Below are 20,295 nucleotides of genomic sequence, written 5' to 3' on the forward strand. Positions count from 1 at the left end.
TTCCAGTCCTGGGTTTGTCAATTACAGCTGATGTTTCTCTGTACTTGTTGATTATGCTTTGGATACCACACCTTGAAAATCGAGTGATGCGAACTATTTCACTCAATGTATAGTAATTGAAAACACTAGTGGAGGCTTTGAGAAAATTGTTGATGCTCATAATGCATCTGAGTAGCAAAATGCAACATGTCTAAGACTTTTGCATAGCAGTGTGTGTATATATATATATATATATATATATATATATATATATATATATATATATATATATATAAAGCAGTTGAACTGCAGTGAAGAAATACGTTTTAAAATATACATAGTTCAAAAGTAAAATTGATGGATGTGCACTGTAGAAGAAATAATAAACTTTATTCAGACATTCGGACATTCCTCAGATGAACTGCCAGCATGATTCAAAACGTATTTTTGAAAACAAATTCCTCAGTGCACTATGTGGCTGATGAAGGACTTTTATGTGTCCAAACCGTACTGAATAAATTGTATTTATTTTACTGTGCACATTCCTGGATTTTCTTTATTAAAGTTTCAACATTACCCTGTCATTGACAGCAACAGCAAGGGCTTCATTGGGTTAAATGCAAGAAACCTACATTTCTTATTAATATCAGCTGGCTTTCATTTCGAAAGATAAGAAAGTTTACATTTCTAGATTTTAATGGACTTAAATACAAATGGATGTTTTATTTATGGAACATATGAACCGCTATGTTTAATATTAAACATGTTTTGCTAACATGCATCCATTTTATTATGCTACTGTAATGGAAAGATACATGTCTCTAATAAAAACTACACAATTAGAGACTTACTTTCATCTGAGCCCTGTCTGTCATCCCAGGTACGAATATAATCATCCTGAAAAAAAGAAGAAAAAAAATTAAATGCATAATACCTATATTAATGCCGTTCTAAGGAGTGATAACCAGTACTTTAAAATCAATTCTCTAGTTTAATGCTAATAAACTTAAATGGACCCTTTATTAGTGTGCCAAAGGAGACATCCGTTCTGGATTGCTGATGTCTTCTTTAACAAATATCTAGAACTGATTCTTTAAATATCAACTGAGAACAGACAGGCAATCGTTGGCACTCTAAAAGCCTAAGAGCTTTCTAATTGTTGGAGGTCATTCATAATAGGTCAGAAACAGCTTAAAGGCACATTTCAACTGATTTGTGAGTCAGAGCTCTGACTAGATCTAGCCTTTGACATTACATTGTGAAACTCAGCAGATCAGCTGTGATACTTTCAGCACGTAATGAACATTTCAGAAGGTCTTTGAAGAAATGGTTCCAATCAACATGTTTTGTGATTAACGTGACATAAGCTGTGCCTATGAATTTAATTAGACTTAAACAGTTGAATAGGAGAAATTGCAGAACAGGGGTTGCAACCTGTGAATTACTGTGACCTAGAAATCCTAGGGGGAGTAATATATGTAATATACAGTATATTTAGTACAGGTAATTTTCATCTCTTGCCCATTTCTATAAAACCATTAAATACCCATATATTCCTATTTTAATCAGCGTTCTGTTTGCAGTTATTGTAATGTGTTGAAAGGCAAAAATGCTCCAAGGTGTTTCCTTGTGTTTTATGCAGAAATATTAGACGCCATCACTTAGGTTTCCTTCTCCCAAGGTTGGCAGTGTCTAATTATTTCAAATATGCATGAACAGAATTAATATTCAATATTCAGTCATTTAATGATCTCATTACTTCACTGGAGTTTGCTTTTATTGGCTTCCTGTGAAGGTCAACATATTTTAAGGCTCACTATAATAACACTTTGAAAATGTTCAACATGGAAACTAATAATGGGCCTCTTTGGTGTGTGTGTATATGTAGCACAGAAAACAGGTTCAGTTTAATCCATGCACATACTTCATATTGCACTGTCTAAAGGGATTTAGATGAGAACTTAAATCAAAAGCACCAGATGTATGTTTCGTTTTTTAGTTTTTAGTTCCTATCCCTAAAAAACTGTACCTTGACTGTAAACCAGGAAAACAGGTTTGTATATTTTAGTGCAGGGGTATTAGGAGCCATTAGTATGACAGTTAATCACACACATGCAAGGTAAAGATTTTAAAAACCATGGTAAAGCAAGATAAATACACCAGCACATAGTAAACTATACAAATGGTGAATTTTTATAACGGATACCTAATAAAAGGCTAATCCAGTTGGTCAATTAATATTTTACCAGCATCTACGTACTGGAAATTATTTCAAGCCTAGAATATATTCCTTAACCCAGTTGTGTTAAGTAATTTACTATGTACCTATGTTTAAATGCAATGGTTTTTGTTCAATGTCACCTTAGTATTCAAGCCACTGTTTTGTCTAATGAATATTAGCAGGCAACATCTGTAGTGCAAGGTTTCTGGATATCGTCCAGGGAACAACTCAAATTTAATGAAAACAAGTAGCATGCAGATTTAGAAAGGACTACTAACCTCCACTTCCTGAGACATGGAATGTCAAGGAAAGTAAAAAAAAGGATAGAGAAGAGAGAAAAAAGGTTAGTAAAAAAGTACATTTGATTATTTCAAGGGACTTTCTATGTTACATGAGGGTATTGCTGTACAGTGGTTTCTGCTAATTGCTATGATTTGTATTTTTTTGTGGTCTGTGTGTTTGCCTCTCCTCTTTTGTAAATGCAGGAATAATATCAGCCCAAAGATAATAGCTGTTTAGAAGAGCTCTCCAACAAAGAGTCATCAATAAACATGTCCACGGACTGCTTCTCAGATATGGCAAAAGTCCTAATTGCAGATTCGTATGTTTCCAAGAACTGTCATTGAGGGTTGCTTCTCACCAATGTCAAAACATTATTAATAATGCAGAAATAAGGCAGATAGACAATGGCAATTAAATATTAAAGCACAGGCTATATTTTTATCCTAAACAAGCAAATTACTTAACAGAATAATGCCTCCACACCCCTTCTGAAGTCTAGTGTCAGTTGCAAAACACATACGGAGTTGCAAAATACCCCAGCATAAATATTTACACCACGTAAATGGAAGTGTCACAACCATTGTTGAGTGCTACAAACAGACCATTTTAAAAGTGTATGTTCTTGATGAAATGCTAAGGTGTAAAATATCAATAGGTGTAGAGAATATATAATTATACGCATTTTTGCTAACAGGAGCGGCAGAAAATCATATTTAGATTCATTAGCACACAGGTATCTTAAATAAAGTCGTTCCCCTGTTTCAGTGGTGTTGATGTAACAGGAAAATGGCTCTAGTAATTTGTTAAGGTTTTAGAAATACTTGTGGTATTGCCTTGCTGAGTGAATTATAGATGCCTTCTAAGGAGGAATAACCTTGACTGAAGTTTCCCGCTAGCAGGCCTTCAGATTGCAAAACTGTGTAGGCACTGCATTAATCTACAGCACTTTGATGCACACAGTACTGAAGCTGCTGCTGTATTATGTAACGTGCCTTTTATATTAATGCGAAACAGTATCAGTAAAACATCCTGCCCAACAGGAATGTTTTAAAATCAATATTGTCGTGGAGGTCTTTTTAAAAGTACTGTTTTAAAATTCAGGCTGCCATTTAAAAATGTGATGTTCTAAAATAAATACTTCCTTTAAAAGGTGGCGAGACTAAAAAAAATCCAGCCCAATATGTAACCTCGAAATACATTTTTTAAATGTGTTCATACACTAAAACATTTGCTCGATATATAACTGGATAATATCCTCTGCAACAATCATTTATCTGGCAAGTAATGACCGCTGCATCAGACTTTAATGCTTAAGTAATCTACAGAACATTAGATGGCATTCATTGTAACCCTCAATGTGAGTAACAATAACACACTTACAGGTAGTTACACCACAGTTGGTGCTACTATACAGTATATGTCAGAAACTGTCCCCTGGTGAGCCAATATCTTTTAATCTTAGCAGGGTGGCACCACAGAAGTTAAGGACACCCGCCAGCCAGACCCAGCAGATTGCCTCATTCCCATGATAAGACTAGTTGCTTTGGCAGGATCTAATACCAGCGTCCAGACAGCTGACACAATGAACATGATGTGCTGCAGTGCATTGACTCCCTGATCAAACAGAAGACAAAAGAACACTGGAGTTGGCGATGCAAAAGTAACTGCAATCCTTGTACTACAGTTTCAGCTATTTCCAATCTGAACTCCTGTTCAATCCGGATAGCTGGGTGGAATGATATTAATGGTTCTGGCTTGGACCACAGAGGACTCTGATCCATACCACAGAACAGCCCTCGTCCCCCTGTTGTCACGATTACTGTAACATGCGCAGTCTAGAACAGAGACCTTGGACGATGGCACCAAACTGCCCACACTCGCCAATTGCAGCAGATTTTAAATCCCATTTTAAAGCAGACAGATAGTGCTTGGCACTATGTTGGATTAAACACTTTGGATAGGATTCCAATCTCCAGTGCTGTCAATACAGTAGACCTCACCTCTCACAAGCACTACATACACTACATGAAATAAACAGGGGCATTTCACAGTACCCAATTATACGTTCTACATATTTAATGATGTCTGCCACCTACTGCATATTGACATTTTCCAAATACTGTGCACTAATAATCACCAGAACCCATACATTTAGATTAGATTAGAATGCATCTTGGCCCAGACCTGTATAGAAAGAAAACTAATTACCCTCAGTAAGCATGTGTTGCTAAAACAAGTGCTTTTAAAAGAGGCTTTTCGTAGAAACATCAGGGAATGTGGAACACACAGGAAAAACACAATTCATGATCTATAATCCAATGTTTGATTAAGGGCAGTCCTTTCACTGACCATACATTGTATACAAAAATAAAATATGTGCTCTTGTACATAATGGAGGGTTGTAGCTTGCTCTGGGTCTTTATGCTAATTACCGAAGCTCAACGTGTTTAAAAAAACTGCATCAGCAGCATTTTACAAGCTGTCAGCTGTTTTTGTTTGTAGTCACATGACCACACAACCCCACATTAAAAATTCCCGCATCCACATGCCTTTTTGTGTTTTAATTATAGCTTCTGTGAACTAAGGATACAAAAGCTTTATGACAAAATCCAAGCAATCATTTTTTAACACATTTCAAGTGCTGATGGGTTCAATTTTGAATATGTCAATTTGATTGTATTGCAGGTTATTTGGGGGTGAGTAAAACTACAGGCTACATTTGTGTGTGCCACGTGGTGTTGTTCTGGCACAAAAGGTACTGTATTTATGGTATATAGTTTTACAGAGTTAAATACACTGTACTTAATTTTGTACCATTATTTTACATCAGTTTTATCAGCTCCTTGTTTCTCCATCTGCTGTCAATGACATCTCCACTATTCGCTGTGCTAGACTTTCATGTTGTCTTGATATCCAGCCTTCTGACTCATAGACAGATATAAATCAATGGCTATGAAAGCCTTGCTGTCACACAGACAATTTGCCATAGCATGAGCAACTGGGTTGACTCCATTATTATGGTTTCAGTCTACATTGCAGGTCTTTCCTGATGATTGGCGCATCTATTCCTGAGCTGCAGAAGCATTATCTGACCCAAATAAATGAAACTGGATATCGGAAAAGAATTTCAGTAAAGACATCAGCCTGTTCCAGCTGCAGTAATCCATTACCTGCCATATCACACTACTGAGCCCACTGCCACACTGATACTCAGAGATGCACTGTCTGAAACGCAGCAGCTGAAACACATTGATAAGGATGCAACACATATGTTAATGCAACAACCTAAATTGTTCTGTTAGTGATCATTTTTTCTTCCGCTACTAATTTAAACTAAAACTATTTGGCTGTTATTTAAGAAGGAATACAAGGATTAAAACCAAACACACTTACATATATTAAGGCACAATCATTGTCTCAGAGAGGGACTGAAAGGGAATGGGAAGAAAGTGGTGTGAACACGTTTAAGATTAAGAAGGAACCAGGCTAATTATTTTGCACAGGGTCATTTTCATGACCGGAAACAGGATTTTTAAAGGCCATTTTTATAATACTTGCTAAAGGGTCAAGAAGTGGAAGAAGAAGAAGTGATGAATTAAATGCACTGCAAATGTAAAACGTTTGTTAAGACCTTGTTATTCCAGGGCCACAATGTGAAGAAGCTGAACAATAAGAGCTTTTTGCTACTTGGCAATGGGCCCTTACACCACACATTGACACAACACAGGGTACTTTTTATGCTGAGCATCACTTCTAGCTGATTCCAGATTCTAAAATGGAATCTCCATTGGTGATTTTTGCATATCCCTCACTGACATTGGTTTTCTTACAGACATCCATGATTATAATTACCTGCCACACCTCTCTAGAAAAGTAGCCTTTTCACAAGGCAAGGGAAGGGGTCCTTCAGCGTGCAAGTCACCATTTCTAGCCATAGACTGAAACAAGAGCATTTAAGGTATTATACTAGAACCCTCAGACCTTAAAGACAGAGACCTTTTCTCAACAATCCTCTTAATTCCACCTCAACAATGCTGTTTTTTATTCAAGCTTTCAGATGTACTTCCGTGATCAACATCAGCTCCAAGGTTATTTTTGAACATATTACTAGGTGTAATATGGTACTAGGACTGAATCTCTTAAGATTTAAAAGCTACTCCTCTGTGGTTGCTAAGGAACAATTACTGTACCACAGCTCTATAGGTTTGCCAGACTGCCTCCTGTGAAACTAATTTTCTGGCAACAGGTTAATTGTTTAGTGCTATTCCTCTTTGGGCTTTATTTGTTGTGTTGCTTTGTGGTACTATTTAATCATGTTTTTGCCCACAGTATTTGGATCTTTATTTTCCATGTATGCAATTCAATGCTCATACTAAAACAATATTCAGATAGACAATATATTCCAATACAAATTGTTAATATTGTATTAATTATAATTACTGATATTGTATTAATTAATTACTGATATGAATAATTGTATTTTCAGATTGTATTGTTGGCTTTACTGAAAAACTGTCTCCATGCTTGTATACCTAACAAAAAGCAACCAATATTATCATATGTATACTGACCTTTAATATAGAATGGAAAAGTAAAGACATAACAATCACATACCATTTTTGTGTTAAAGAAAGCTTACCTACTTTGTTGATACATTCCAAATCTTTTATTAGAGATATAAAATGTTTAATAGAGATATAGAACTATAAAACGTTTAACTTTGTATCCTGCAACATCATTTCACTATTTAATTTATATATTTTTTGTCTGTTTCCTAAATATTTAATTATTTGCTTGTAACTAAAATAAATAAGAATGTAAGAGCTACACATGGGTACCGTTCATGGAATTGTTTGATAATTGTCTGGTATACAGTACCCCTTTTTAACTGTTCATTTTCCATGCCAAACTTGGCAATAAAATCATTTGATTCTGTCATGGGTATGTGTTGACTTCTGTATATTGTTGGCATCATAGACACAAACTGCGCATTCTTACATTCATCCAGGAGAAAAGAAAGCAGAGAATATACCATATGTGGGTACTTTCTCACAAAACCATAAAGTACACAAACAACAAATACAAATGGTCTTGGGTGAAATGTGTTGATCAGTATGAGATATGAGAGACAGCTTCTTTTTTTCTCTATAAAGCAATAAATCTAACCAAATGTCACTTTACCGCTCCATGCCATGAATTCATAGCAACAGAACAGACAGCAAAATAAAACATATATATTGAAATGATTTTCTGGGCTGGCTATCACTTCACTGATTTCTGTCTTTTATATTTGTTTATTCAAGAGTGGTCCAAGTAAATGGAGGCAAATTACAATGAAAACCCCCAAAGACACTACAAAGCAGATGCGATTTCATTTCAGTAAGCCAAAAAACATCACGTTGCTCTTAATTCTAACTGCAAAGCACATATCTGTTTCTGATTCAATGATGTGGATACCATAGAAAGCAGTTATTTCCTTCTAGAATGCAGTTATTTCCTTTTAGTCTCTGGGATGTCAGGGTATAATCAGTATCACATGTAATTAGCAAATACAGATTATACATGTACAGTCTACTATCTAGCAATGGTAAGTATATATTTAAAGTGTTTACCCAAATATATATAAAATGTTGTAGCATCTAACAATTGTGATAATGAAGGTGAAAACCATCTGAAAAAAAAAAAAGTGACTGGATGGTAAAATAGAGAAGATTTCTAACCACATACAGGCAGTCGTGGTTAGAAGCTACCGATAAATGTTGAATTGGAAACTCCTCACTGAACATGTCTGAAGGTTCCACTGCAGTGCATTCTATATCTATCCCCATGTCTGCTATATGCCTTTTCTTTTCTGGTTTTATGACAATTATAAGTAGTCACATTGCTTTCTTCTTATCTGCAAATTCTCCATCAATAAAATGAAAATTGGGGTCAGGGGTTAGACTCACAATCACCTTGAAAAATCAAATAGCTGGAGGAGAAACCTGTGTCACCTTCAGCTGAACAAAGCAAAGTCATTTCAATTCCTCCACCTGCTGATTGTCAGTTTTCTATAGCAGTATCTCATTTAATTTAATATCAACTGGCAGTCTGCAAATTACTGGGGACCATTTGAGCTCCCTGGATTTTAGATCTGGGGGGGGTATTTGCAGCTATTTTCTTAATACACAGTACTAGAGGGAAAGAAAAGGGATTGTTTACTGTTAACCTATGTGACTTCTATAAATAAATGAATCAACTGCTCCTAGATGTGCTTGCTTGGTATATAGTCTAAAGGGGTAGTCCCACATAGCATTCCTCTGCTTGTAGAAACACAGGTGTCGCTAACACAGCAAGTAAAATGTATGTCTCGCTGTTTCACTTTTGTCTAGGTGGGTGTGCTAACATTGCATGAGGCTGCATAATAAAATGTGCCTCCTAGTGGAGTTTTCAATTACTAACTCAGCTGTTCATTAAGCAAACCACTGGTTCTGGCAGGGAACTCACTTTAACCTTAGATCAAATCACAAAATCAAGCATATTCAGCCTCCACCTGCTTTTGTGGCTTCGTCTAATGGAGGAGGGCTACCTCGAAAGGCGATGCCAAAGTCCACAGAATGTAGTGTAAAATATGTCTATTGTAGTGTCAAATCTGTTTGAGTAAATAATACATAGCACGAGTTTTCTCACCGAATTATATTAACAGCATATGCATATCTATTTTTGAAAGCACAGATAATCTGGTAATTGCTGGGTTGTTGGTAACACTGATATTGAACCACCTACCGTTTCTGCCCAAATCGCAACTACAACCACAGCTAACCATATATATCTCTAGTTTCCACCATAAAAAAGAGGGTTATTACAGACATCCTCGACAAATCGCAAATGACAGATTACATCACTGCAACTCTCAAGCAACTTTGCCTCACTTCCCACAGACAGTCTTGGAGCAAAGCTTTGACTAGACTCTATACTCGTTTATTACATCCATTCAATTTGGTATAGGTTACTCCTAAAAAACACATTTGTAAGTGTATTGTGAATAAAAACTATAAAAGTATAGCCAAAGAATGCTGTGGGCCAGGCATCTACACTAATTATGGATAAACTTGGCTTACAAGCACCATAGCATGGTGTGCAGGCACTGTGCTGTTGGATGTGCAGTCTTTCAGATAAGAAGTAGATGCAATAGCAATCCCTACAAAGGAACTGACCTTGGTACTGTATCCTAGCAAAATCTAGTATAGGAACACTGATTTGAATTTTATTGAGCATAACAGTGGTGCATTTTAATTGTTTAACCTGTGGGCTTATTTTCACTGTATTTTTCTTGTATGTAGTAAAGTGTGTGAAAAAATCACCCCTGAGTCTAGGTATGAAGATCTGCCAATGTTTAAATCATTACAATAGATCCCACTGCCATATAATAACTGTTAAACCCATTCTAATGGATAACGTGATAAGATATGCTTCCTTCTGGATTTTGCTTTTCAATTCAATGTGTATCTTGCTTCAAAGTTGTTAACTAGGTTGTAATATCAAAGTCACTGTTTGAGTGTTTCAATTTGCAGCAGTCCGTTCTGAGCCCTTTCACCAGCAAGAGTCCTAATGGGAATTGATGACTGTTTACCTTTTTTCAAAGTCATTCTAAATCTAAATGCACAGTCTCATTAATTAACAAGTACCCACAAAACAATACACCAATATGTGTTGTATTTGTGCTCTTTACCCTTACTAAATAATGTTCACTGGCAATGCAGCTGCACACAATGGCAACTTTTTTTCTAAATCTGTACTAAGAGGCACAAGGGCAGCTACAATGGCATTGTAGGGCTGTTTATACCCATGTGGTTAATTGAGCTCTACAGTAAGGCTATTCTGATTTAGAGGTGAAGTATAATATTTAAGGCTGTTAATGATTTTGAAACACTTCATGGGCAAGTAAAGTTGAATTGCATCAGAATTGTTTTTTTGTTTAAACATATGCCTAATGAGCACCAAATTACTGAAGCTGACTCAATGTAGCCTTTTCCAAACCTATATCATTTATCTAGTTTTCAATTTATTTCCTACTATTTAGTAAGCCGTTTAGTTTTTGGAGACTCAACCCATTTTAGGTTATCTAGTGCACGGTCCGGGGCCCCCTAGATGGCCTGAGGAGGTTTCAATAAACCAGAGAATATGTTATTTTTCAACTGCACGCTATGACACGCTGAAACCTATTAGCTTCAGCATGTCATAAGCATGCGCAGAAACGTATTCTCAGGCTACGTAATACGTTCTCGGTTGTAATAGAGCTATTTTAGCGGGAGCATGACAGATTACAAAGCAGAGGAAAAATCGTTGGAAGCACTTCTCCCATCACCACAGAACCTAAACCTCTGGATGGGTGAGGATCCCTCATGTCCTTTGTGTTCATCACCTGCAACATTAAGGCACATTTTGACAGAATGTAAGGTGGGTCTTAGCCAAGGACGGTTTACTTGGCGCCATGACCAGGTGCTGCGATATTTGACCTTAGCATTGGAAGACAAGTGTAACATGACCAGTAAGTTGCCACCAGTTCCATTAAAGCATTACACACAAAAGACAATATTCCTCCATCCAGGAGAGCAATCACCAAGAAAAGGTGTTAAAACCAAGCCTCGACCAGGACAACTGGAAGCTGCTAGAGACTGGAAAATGCTGGCAGATGTTGGTCAATGGCTTATTTTTCCACCTGAGATTGCCACCACTAACCTTCGACCAGACATTGTCTTGTGGTCTGGATCAGCACGCCTTGTTCACCTGGTAGAGGTAACAGTGCCATGGGAGGATGCTGTGGATGAGGCGTATGAGAGGAAGAAACTTCGGTATGCTCAACTAGCTGCTGAAGCGGAACAGCGAGGATGGAGAGTCTGGGTTTACCCAGTGGAGGTGGGTTGTAGAGGATTTGTGGCACACTCTACAACCCGGTTTCGCAGAGATGTCGAGTTCAGTGGCCAAGAGTTGCGTTGCATAGTGAAGAACTTATCTGAAGCAGCAGAAAGAAGCAGCAACTGGCTGTGGCTGAGACGGAAAGATTCTGGCTGGGGATCTCAAGTATAATGGAAAAAAGCAACGCTGATGTACGGGTAAGTAAGATGGGCTGAGTTGAGTGGGGGACGGAGGGGGGTGAAGCTGGGACACCAGAATCACTGTCAAGCCCTCTTGAGGTGTCGTGGGCAAGTCAACGAAACACAGAGGACGGAATGTGCCCATTTGAAGACCCCAGAGATGTACCCTACTTAGCTCAATCCAGACGGTTGACATGCTGATGCGCTGGGGAGACCGCACTGTGGTTGATCCCTGGAGCCAGCATCGCAGCCGTTGTGTGTGCTGATGTGCTGGGGAGGCAAAATAAGCTGACCCCGGGAGCCATTACACTTTAGCCATCAACACCAGGCAGAAGGATATCTACATCATCAGATGGAAAGAAACGCAAATGGATGGAGATGCAGATGGATCACATTAGTTTACTGTAAAGCTACATCTTAGTTGGCGCTTATCTTGGCGAGAGCTGAGTTCAAATCAGCATGAAGTTTTAACATCTACTCTCATGTAATGGAAATCATTATGACTCTTTGGTCTTTGTTATGTTTCATTTTGCCAAAAAGGCTGGCCATAAAGAGCTGCTCACTCTCAAATCAACATCCAAAGCAAATATTGCTGGCTGAATCAAACTAAATGCAATTTGTGGGATGAACACACAATATTTACAGGCAGATTGTATATAGCTGGCTTCACATTGGTGCCTAACAAGTCTCTGAAACAAGGAAACGAGCAATAACATTTTAATCTGATGCATTCCTTCAGCTGAATGAAAGCGATGAACTATTCCACTCGGAGTCCGGTTCCTGCTGTGTGCTCCACTTGATTAAGGTCATCTCAATCTGTGTTCTGCATATCTATTACAGCCCCCATTCCGGCAGATTAGCAGGAACACAAATATGCTGACTTATACAAGGGAGGTACGGAATGCACCGTCATAACTCATTGATCCACCATATGTCTGTCTCTGATCTATGATACCCTGCTTTATTGAGGTAAGAGATTGTGGGGGACAGGACAAAAAATGTCATGGAAAGTGTTGCCCTCAAAGAGTTTCAAAATAAATGTTGGGTTGATGGACTTGATTTTGTAATACTAGAACTGTCATATTTGGTATGTGTAGAGGGACAGAGGACAGGATGTTAGTGGCAGCCAATTCTTGTACCCTGACATCGTACCACTGACAAGCAGTATTACCGTATAATAATTATGTCAGACACTATACTGCTCCATGAATAAAAAAAAAATTAAAAACCCTTTTACTGGTTAATAGGCTCCCAGAAAATAAAAGCTTTTCCAACAAAAGCTGAGAAAATGATGTGATCCTAAGCCAGCCATGTGGTTTCAAAACACAAAAAATATATGTTTTTTTTTGCTTATAGGTTGATAACTTAACTGCAATTCATAGTTACATTATCTTTCATTGTTGAGAGTAAAAATGCAATGTGATGTATGTCAAAGTGTGGATTTTGAAGCAAGAACGGCATATTGCATTTGCACAAAAGACAATTTAAAAAGGCATTACAGCAGCAGTGATGATGTCTAGGCAGTACTATTCAGCAGTGAGCATTTATAAAAGGACAGATGGCTATTGTTTTGGGGTGTGCTAGATCAGCTACAGTGAGTTAAACAAACAAACGGTGTATCCCACATTCTGCAGGCACAATGAGTTTCTGTTCATCCAGATACAGTTCTAAGTTCCCAGAGGTTTCCTCCATTCTTGTGGTCTGTGGAAAGGAACAGGTTCTGGAATCCCTTTCTAAATTTTCATGCGTGTAGATTCAACTTTGTCCCTGACCGGCCTGTTGCTCCCACCTTCATTTGTCTGATAGTGTCAACAGTGCTACTGAATAAAGGAACCATTAATCCTCCAGTCTGCAATGCTCAGGTAATCCGACTTAAGTTTAGTTCATAGTTTGTTCCTTATATTGTTCTTGTTTTGTGAAGTTCAATTTGTCATTTTTGCAGTGTTATAAGTTTTATTTTCGTCTGTTTTGCTGTTTTTTTTTGTTTTACTTTGTAGGTGTCCTCTTTTTCCCGTTTGATGAACCACAAATCTTGATAACAATATTGTTGACATGTAAGTTATCACATGGTGGAAAGAAAATATCTAAAAAGCGTTATACATGTAAAGTTATAAAGATAGATTGATTGTAACAAATACGCTTGCCTAATTTGCAAAAGTTCTTCAGTACGTTAATTATAATTTATGTATTAATTATATTGTATTGTTATATGAAACAAAAACACTGAACCACTAGCAATCAGCTATCTAAGAAAATCTGCCATTGTGTGGATCTTCTACTGTGTCATAAAAACGGTTTTTAGTTTAATTTATCATACATTTCTTAGATGGCTCAATATTTTATAAAGCCTGAAGAGCATATTAAACTACAAATTCAAAATAAATCAAATAAATAAATACAGCTGTAATCCTGTTACTTTGCGGCCGTCTGGTGGGAAGGGCTGTCGAGTTGCTTATGCTGCCCCAGGCAAGATGAACCACCATATGGCAACGTATATCGTTCATCACTGAAGCCAAGAGCTTGCAGCTGAGTTGGGCAGCAACACATAACACACTCCATGTACTGAGGGGAAAAGGCATCAAGCCTGCTCTCCTTTTACAAAACACTTTGCTACCTCAAGCGCCAGCCTTTAACTGTTAAACACAAGTGGCACACAGAGAATTATGTCAAGGTTGGAAGGGCCTGCAGAAATGGAGAAACTATTAGATCTACATTGAAAGACCATTACGGTCCACAGAACTAATTTATCTTCACAAACCCGAATGCCATTTCAGCCTAATGAAGGTATTACTAATTTATAAGCATCTTTTCTGCATAGGGGCACATGAGGAGGAATCCATTATTTGAAAACACATGACACGGCAGTCGAAAGACGAGAAGGTAGTGTGCACAGACAGCTCATTGGACAGTCACTATTCATCATCCATTTCACATTTTAAACAATAACAAGCGCCATACATGAAACCTCAGTTTAGGTCAACCAAATGAACTGATTTATTCTGTGAACTGTTGAGATGGTGAACCACTCAAATGTAAATCTGCTGACTTAGAAGGTGAAAACTCAGCTATTGACTAATTCAAGACACCATCACAATCCTCCTTGTGCAAAAGGACAACCAAGATTGAGCTTCTTGTGTTACAGAGAACAGTACCCCCACTAGCGCAGTCTTCGATAAAGATAAAGCAGAAGACATGACAGGCTGCTGCAGCTCTATTAGTATTGAGTTTTTCAGGTACTCTTCCTCTGTTCATATGCTCTTCTGTTATGATGGAATTTCTCATGTGATAAGAGTGCCCACCTCTTCAGAAGAAGCCATGAAAACTAGCCTTTTCTACTCAATTAGGATCCACCTACGTTGCTGGTATGTGGCCAATGTGTCTTTGGAGTTCAGTTTTGCCTTTGATCTCAACTCCTGCTGTCAATCAAACCTTTGACCTCCAATTTAAAAGCACATATAAATCCTCTCTGCCTTTTTTTTAAAAGGGTTTACATAGTCTTCAGGTGCCTGCAGAAATGAAGTAAAGATTGTTTTGTCTTGTACAGTCTTCCTAGTTTTCATGCCGTGTAATTCAAAGTCATGTTATGAAAGGACTCTCGGTTCAAACTGATTGATATATTTTTTACAGATAAGCTTTTATGGAAAATGTTAAACTTAGTTTTTTTTTTTTTTTATTGCTTCTGAATATTCTGTTTTAAAATCTAAATACCGGAAGAACAGAAGACTACATCAATGTAGCACTCATTGTACTTGACATGTATAAAGATTAATAGACTGACATCCTTAGATTGGATGACAGGAATGTCTGCACCGTACCAGCCATAAACAAGCACTTCTCTGGAAGCAATAGCAAATATAGATAATAAAACCAGCTGTTCACTAATTAAATAATTATCCAGAAATTACAATCCTACATTTTCACACCTCAGGTGGGTAAGATAGCATGTTATTATAGTGTTGCCCCAACATCCAAATGTACGTGTAGTCACAAATAAGACACATTTAAAGATTTTTATGTTTTTCATACAGACTAGTTTGTATTAGAGCTGTCAATTAATCAAAGTTAACTTCTGCGATTAACGCGTTCACTTTTTGGGAGATCAATTTTTTTTTAACACACTTTAATCGCACTCCTGTCTTGCCCTTCTTAGCATACCGTAATTCATTTCCTGGAGGACGGTTACTTGTATCTACTGTCAAAGTGACTTCCAGTATCACAGATGTGCATCTAGTTTGCTGTACCACCTGCGTGCTAAACATGCTTTCACTTCTCAAAATACATTTTTCTACTACAGAACAACAACACAACAAATGAAACCCATCAGTTTCAACAGAGTACTCTAACCAGTGCTGTTGGATAGCTACCAACTGCAAACCCATTATTAGGCTTCCAAGCCAAAGGCTGGGAAGCCTATTGTTATTGCTGTGTTTATTATTATTATTATTATTATTATTATTATTATTATTATTATTATTATTATTATTCCCAAACATCATCGCAGAGTTATGAAAACGCATACGTAAGTAGATGCCTATGGCTGGACAACCAGACTGGCGTCCCCAAATGAAAAAGTCACATGGTTCGACCGCCATATTGGATCTCGTGGAAATTTTCCAAACTCTTGCCGTTAAAAACAACTTAAGGTGGAACGAATAAATTGGCAGCAGATAGTGCAGCAATGGCCTATAAAAAACATATGTTCAATCGAAGTCGATTGAACAATTACTTTGCCCGCTACGCTGGATTGGCGCCAAATATTCAACAATATTCTTGTCTTAAACCGCAACGTCAATCAACACCTAAATTGGCACGCATGTTCATGACCAGGTCCTTTCTACAGTTTGTAAAATCCACGCTTTTTCGTTACAAAACATGGCCGCGGCGCGCAAATAACCGTTTCATGGCGGCGCTGTTTTCATACATTTGTGCATGAATCCAAGGTGCAATAGACTACAGTCATGAAACTCTATATGACCATAGAGACTCACGTTAAGTACTGGTGATATGAAAATGACACATTTTTGGTCACATGGTTTGGCAGCCATATTGATAATTGTAAAAAAACTTTTGCAACCTATAACAAGAACACCATTGCACTCATGCTCTTCAATGTCAATACAATTGCACAGTCCATTGGAAAGTAATAACTGCTGAAGATTGAAACAGATTGCTCACACGGCATGGCGGCCATATTGGAATTTACGTTGAAATTTTAACTCCTAGGGCATAACGACAGGGTCATAGTTATAATGGAACACGTATAGGAAGTCATATGTGCTCTATGAAAAAACGTCATCGCCCGTGACCTCTGACCTCTCCTAAAGGTCAAATGTGAGGCATGACATCATCAACATACGCAACTGGCTATAAAACTGCCTATAACTTCTTATCGGCTTCACCAAAACGCACAAAATTTGATATGGATGTAGAGGACTATGGGATGTTGTGCCGTTGTTAACATGGCGGCCTTGGTGTGGCAGCCAGCTTGGATTTACTCAATTTTGGGCAATTTTCAAGAGACTTCTCATATTTGTACCAAATTTGACAGAGTTAACACAGTTGTGATGATAAAGTTGCATCTATAATAACCAATGCACATAAATTTCATGATAACTGCTTGGAAGCCTTTACAGTTGCTAGCAACTCTAGTTAACATTGTAGCTTTGTTTTATTTTAATAACCACATTTATTTTTAAATGCTATTATTTACAATTATGGAGTATATAACCATTTCTTGGTTAATGTTTTGTTTTAGCTATGCAATTTCCAAGTTTAATAAAATATAATTTTTGTGAAGGGTATAAACAATGTCCAAACGAGACTTCTCCGTTCAATAGTCTTTATTTCCTTGGCACAGGTGTGTTGCTTTTAATTACAGTATTAGAATACAGAGCTCAATGAATCTTGCTCAAAGTACCCCGTGGTAACAATCTCTCCCCCTCGTTCCAAGACACCACCAAACTCACCACAGTTCAGCAGCCCTGTCACAGTGCAGAAGGTCTTCCAGTTACAGCTACAGTAGCATTAGCTGTGCAGTACAAAACAAGGTACCAACAAATCATTTATTCTATACTAGTAACATTCATAAAATAATCTGAACAGTGCAGATACTGTAACCTGGCCAAAACAATAGAAAATACATTCCAACATTACAATAGCATCAGTAATAAAGCAAACTTAAATTAGATGGATGCAGTAATTTTATCAATTAAATATGCAATTAAACCAAGATTAACTGAGATTCATTTTTTTAATTAACTTTTTTAATCACTTGACATCCCTAGTGTATATATATATATATATATATATATATATATATATATATATATATATATATATATAATGCTGTCAAAAACCTATAAATACCTCCAATGTTTTGATTCAAACACAGGCTCCCTTGAGAAAGATATGTACAACATATCGAAACGTTGGGCAGTTTAATTTAATTATTTATTTGGTATTACATTTTCAACTTGGCTTTTGAGCAAAGTTGCTAGTTATATCACACTTTTTTCAGCCAATAATATCAGGTATAACTCTGTCTCTGTATTCACCACACATGTTTTGCATATAATTATTATTTTTCATTTGAAAATAAAAAGTTGGTGGGGGGGTTGATTTGTACCAACTCAATAAAATATCACTTTGTACTTTACACTTTCTACAGTAGTGATTATGAAATACCAGAAGGCATTCTTATAATGAAGCATGATTCATGACGTTTTTCATCACATTACATATTTCCTGAGATTGTAAATCTACGTTTTGTTACAGATTTAACTCTTATACCTTCTGTGTAAACAGTCTTTTACCGTTTTAACTATGAAAAAGTTTATATTTTATTTTTCACATCTGGTTAACAATGTATGAAGATACTAATAACACAGGGCACTTTCTTATTTTATTTAAACATTCAGTAAAATAATTGGTAAAAAAAATACAAACCTTTATAAGCCGCATTGACATATGGGGCCTACATCTTGAAACACGTACAAAGGCAAAGGCAAACTTAAAATAATAATAATAATAATAATAATAATAATAATAATAATAATAATAATAATAATAATAATAAAACAGTATAAAACTAGCAGAACGATTCAGAACAATAACTGAACTGCAACTGAGTCGTTTTTTGCTAGTTTTATAACGTACCAATTGTTTTGTTCCCCTGCTGTGCAGTGCACTTACTTTAATATAGGAAAAATGGTCAAATGCTTTTACATATTTCATCTGTCTTACAACTTTAAGCATTCAGATAGAGAATTAAAAAGTTTTTTTTTTTTTAATTTTTTATTTCCCAAGTAATAAATATTTGAGGTTGTCAACAGAACAGCAATGTAAATAAGCACTTTAGAGTTTTTTGTCAGTGTTGTTTTACCACCCTTGGGTGTTGCTTCAAAGAAGAACAGTCCACACTAAAAGCCAGTGGCAAAGCTGGCTGGCTCTTGTATGTCTGTTTGCATTACAGTTAATTACATGACAACAACATTTGTTGACAAATATTGTGTCACTTAACAGCATCATTGTTTTGTTTTGTTTTGTTTTTTTTCATACTGCTAATCCAATTAATTTGTATGACTTGGCTTGTGGATGTCTTCATTTCATTTGTAATTTAGGTCATAATTATAGTGTTGTTTTTGTTTGTATTATTACATAGAATGGTGTAAAAATAAGATTGATAGGTAGGTGTGACATTCGTACAGCTGGGAAGGCACCTTTCTTATATTCCTTGATTTGCATAATCTCAATGTCTCGCCTCTCTCTTCTCTCTATATATGTAAAAATGTGGCTGTAACAGTAAGCGCCTTCAGTAGATTCATTTTAGTAACTACAGCAGGCAGCAAGAGTAAGTAATGAGTAAACAAAACATGGTATGCATTAATGTTTTAATGAAACTGTATCCAATTTCATCCAGTTGGAGTAGTACAGTCACAAACTCTGCTGGGAAAAGCTACAGTACTGTATACTGAAGCAATTAGCGTTCACCCACAGCGGATGGATGCATGTTCAGCAGTATGCATTATCTTAAATGATGCAGGACAGTTGAAGAGCCTGTTCCCTTCTCACAGATCATAGCTTTTGAAAATGTAACATTTCCCCAGTAAAAAAAAAACCTTCAGCAATCAAAGTGTACAGCACATCAGGGTAAGATGTAAGAGACGTTGCCATGGTAGCTCCTCTCAAGCATTAATGATGGTAACTGAAGAAGAACATTTTCCAGGCAAGATGGAGTCATTTCCATTCATTAAATAAGAAGCTTGTACCACTGCTTGTACAGTCCAGACAGGTGTGCTTTGGCTGGAGAATCACACTTTGTGAGATAATCGTCATTTCTGATTAAGTCAGGAAGTTTTTGATGATGCTGGACATGACACTCTAGTTTTTAAAGGAAAAACGAGATTTGTTAGTAAAGGTCCCAAAAAAATTAAGAGAATGTGGACACTCACAAGGGAGTTATGCAGGGAAAGTCAGACATGCAAACTGACGGAATACCCTATCCAAAAAAAAAATAATGGGAAGAGAGAGAAACAAATATTCCTGACACCAAAAGCGTCAGGTAAAAACATATAAAAAATATTGTTGTCTGATTATTTTTTTCCTATGCTTAAATTCAAAGCAACGTCAAAATGATTTTAAAAAGACATCATATTTTGAAACATGTATTTAGGAAACAGCTCTGGATAACATCAGCCAGATGAATAGGCTAGTAGGTCATTGAACTTTCTTCAAGGC

At 36.8% G+C, this 20,295-nt stretch overlaps 1 protein-coding gene across 1 annotated transcript in view; it reads right to left on the reverse strand.

Annotated features, from left to right (window-relative positions):
• The window catches only part of spock2 (SPARC (osteonectin), cwcv and kazal like domains proteoglycan 2), a 47,162-nt gene that overhangs the window by 17,777 nt on the left and 9,090 nt on the right, over positions 1-20,295 (reverse strand). The window contains exon 2 of the mRNA XM_034026756.3: positions 831-876. Coding sequence (XP_033882647.3) covers positions 831-876 — 46 coding nt within the window. The remainder of the gene's footprint in view (positions 1-830; positions 877-20,295) is intronic.

Source organism: Acipenser ruthenus, chromosome 7 (assembly GCF_902713425.1).
Source record: "Acipenser ruthenus chromosome 7, fAciRut3.2 maternal haplotype, whole genome shotgun sequence".
Classification (NCBI taxonomy): Eukaryota; Metazoa; Chordata; class Actinopteri; order Acipenseriformes; family Acipenseridae; genus Acipenser; species Acipenser ruthenus.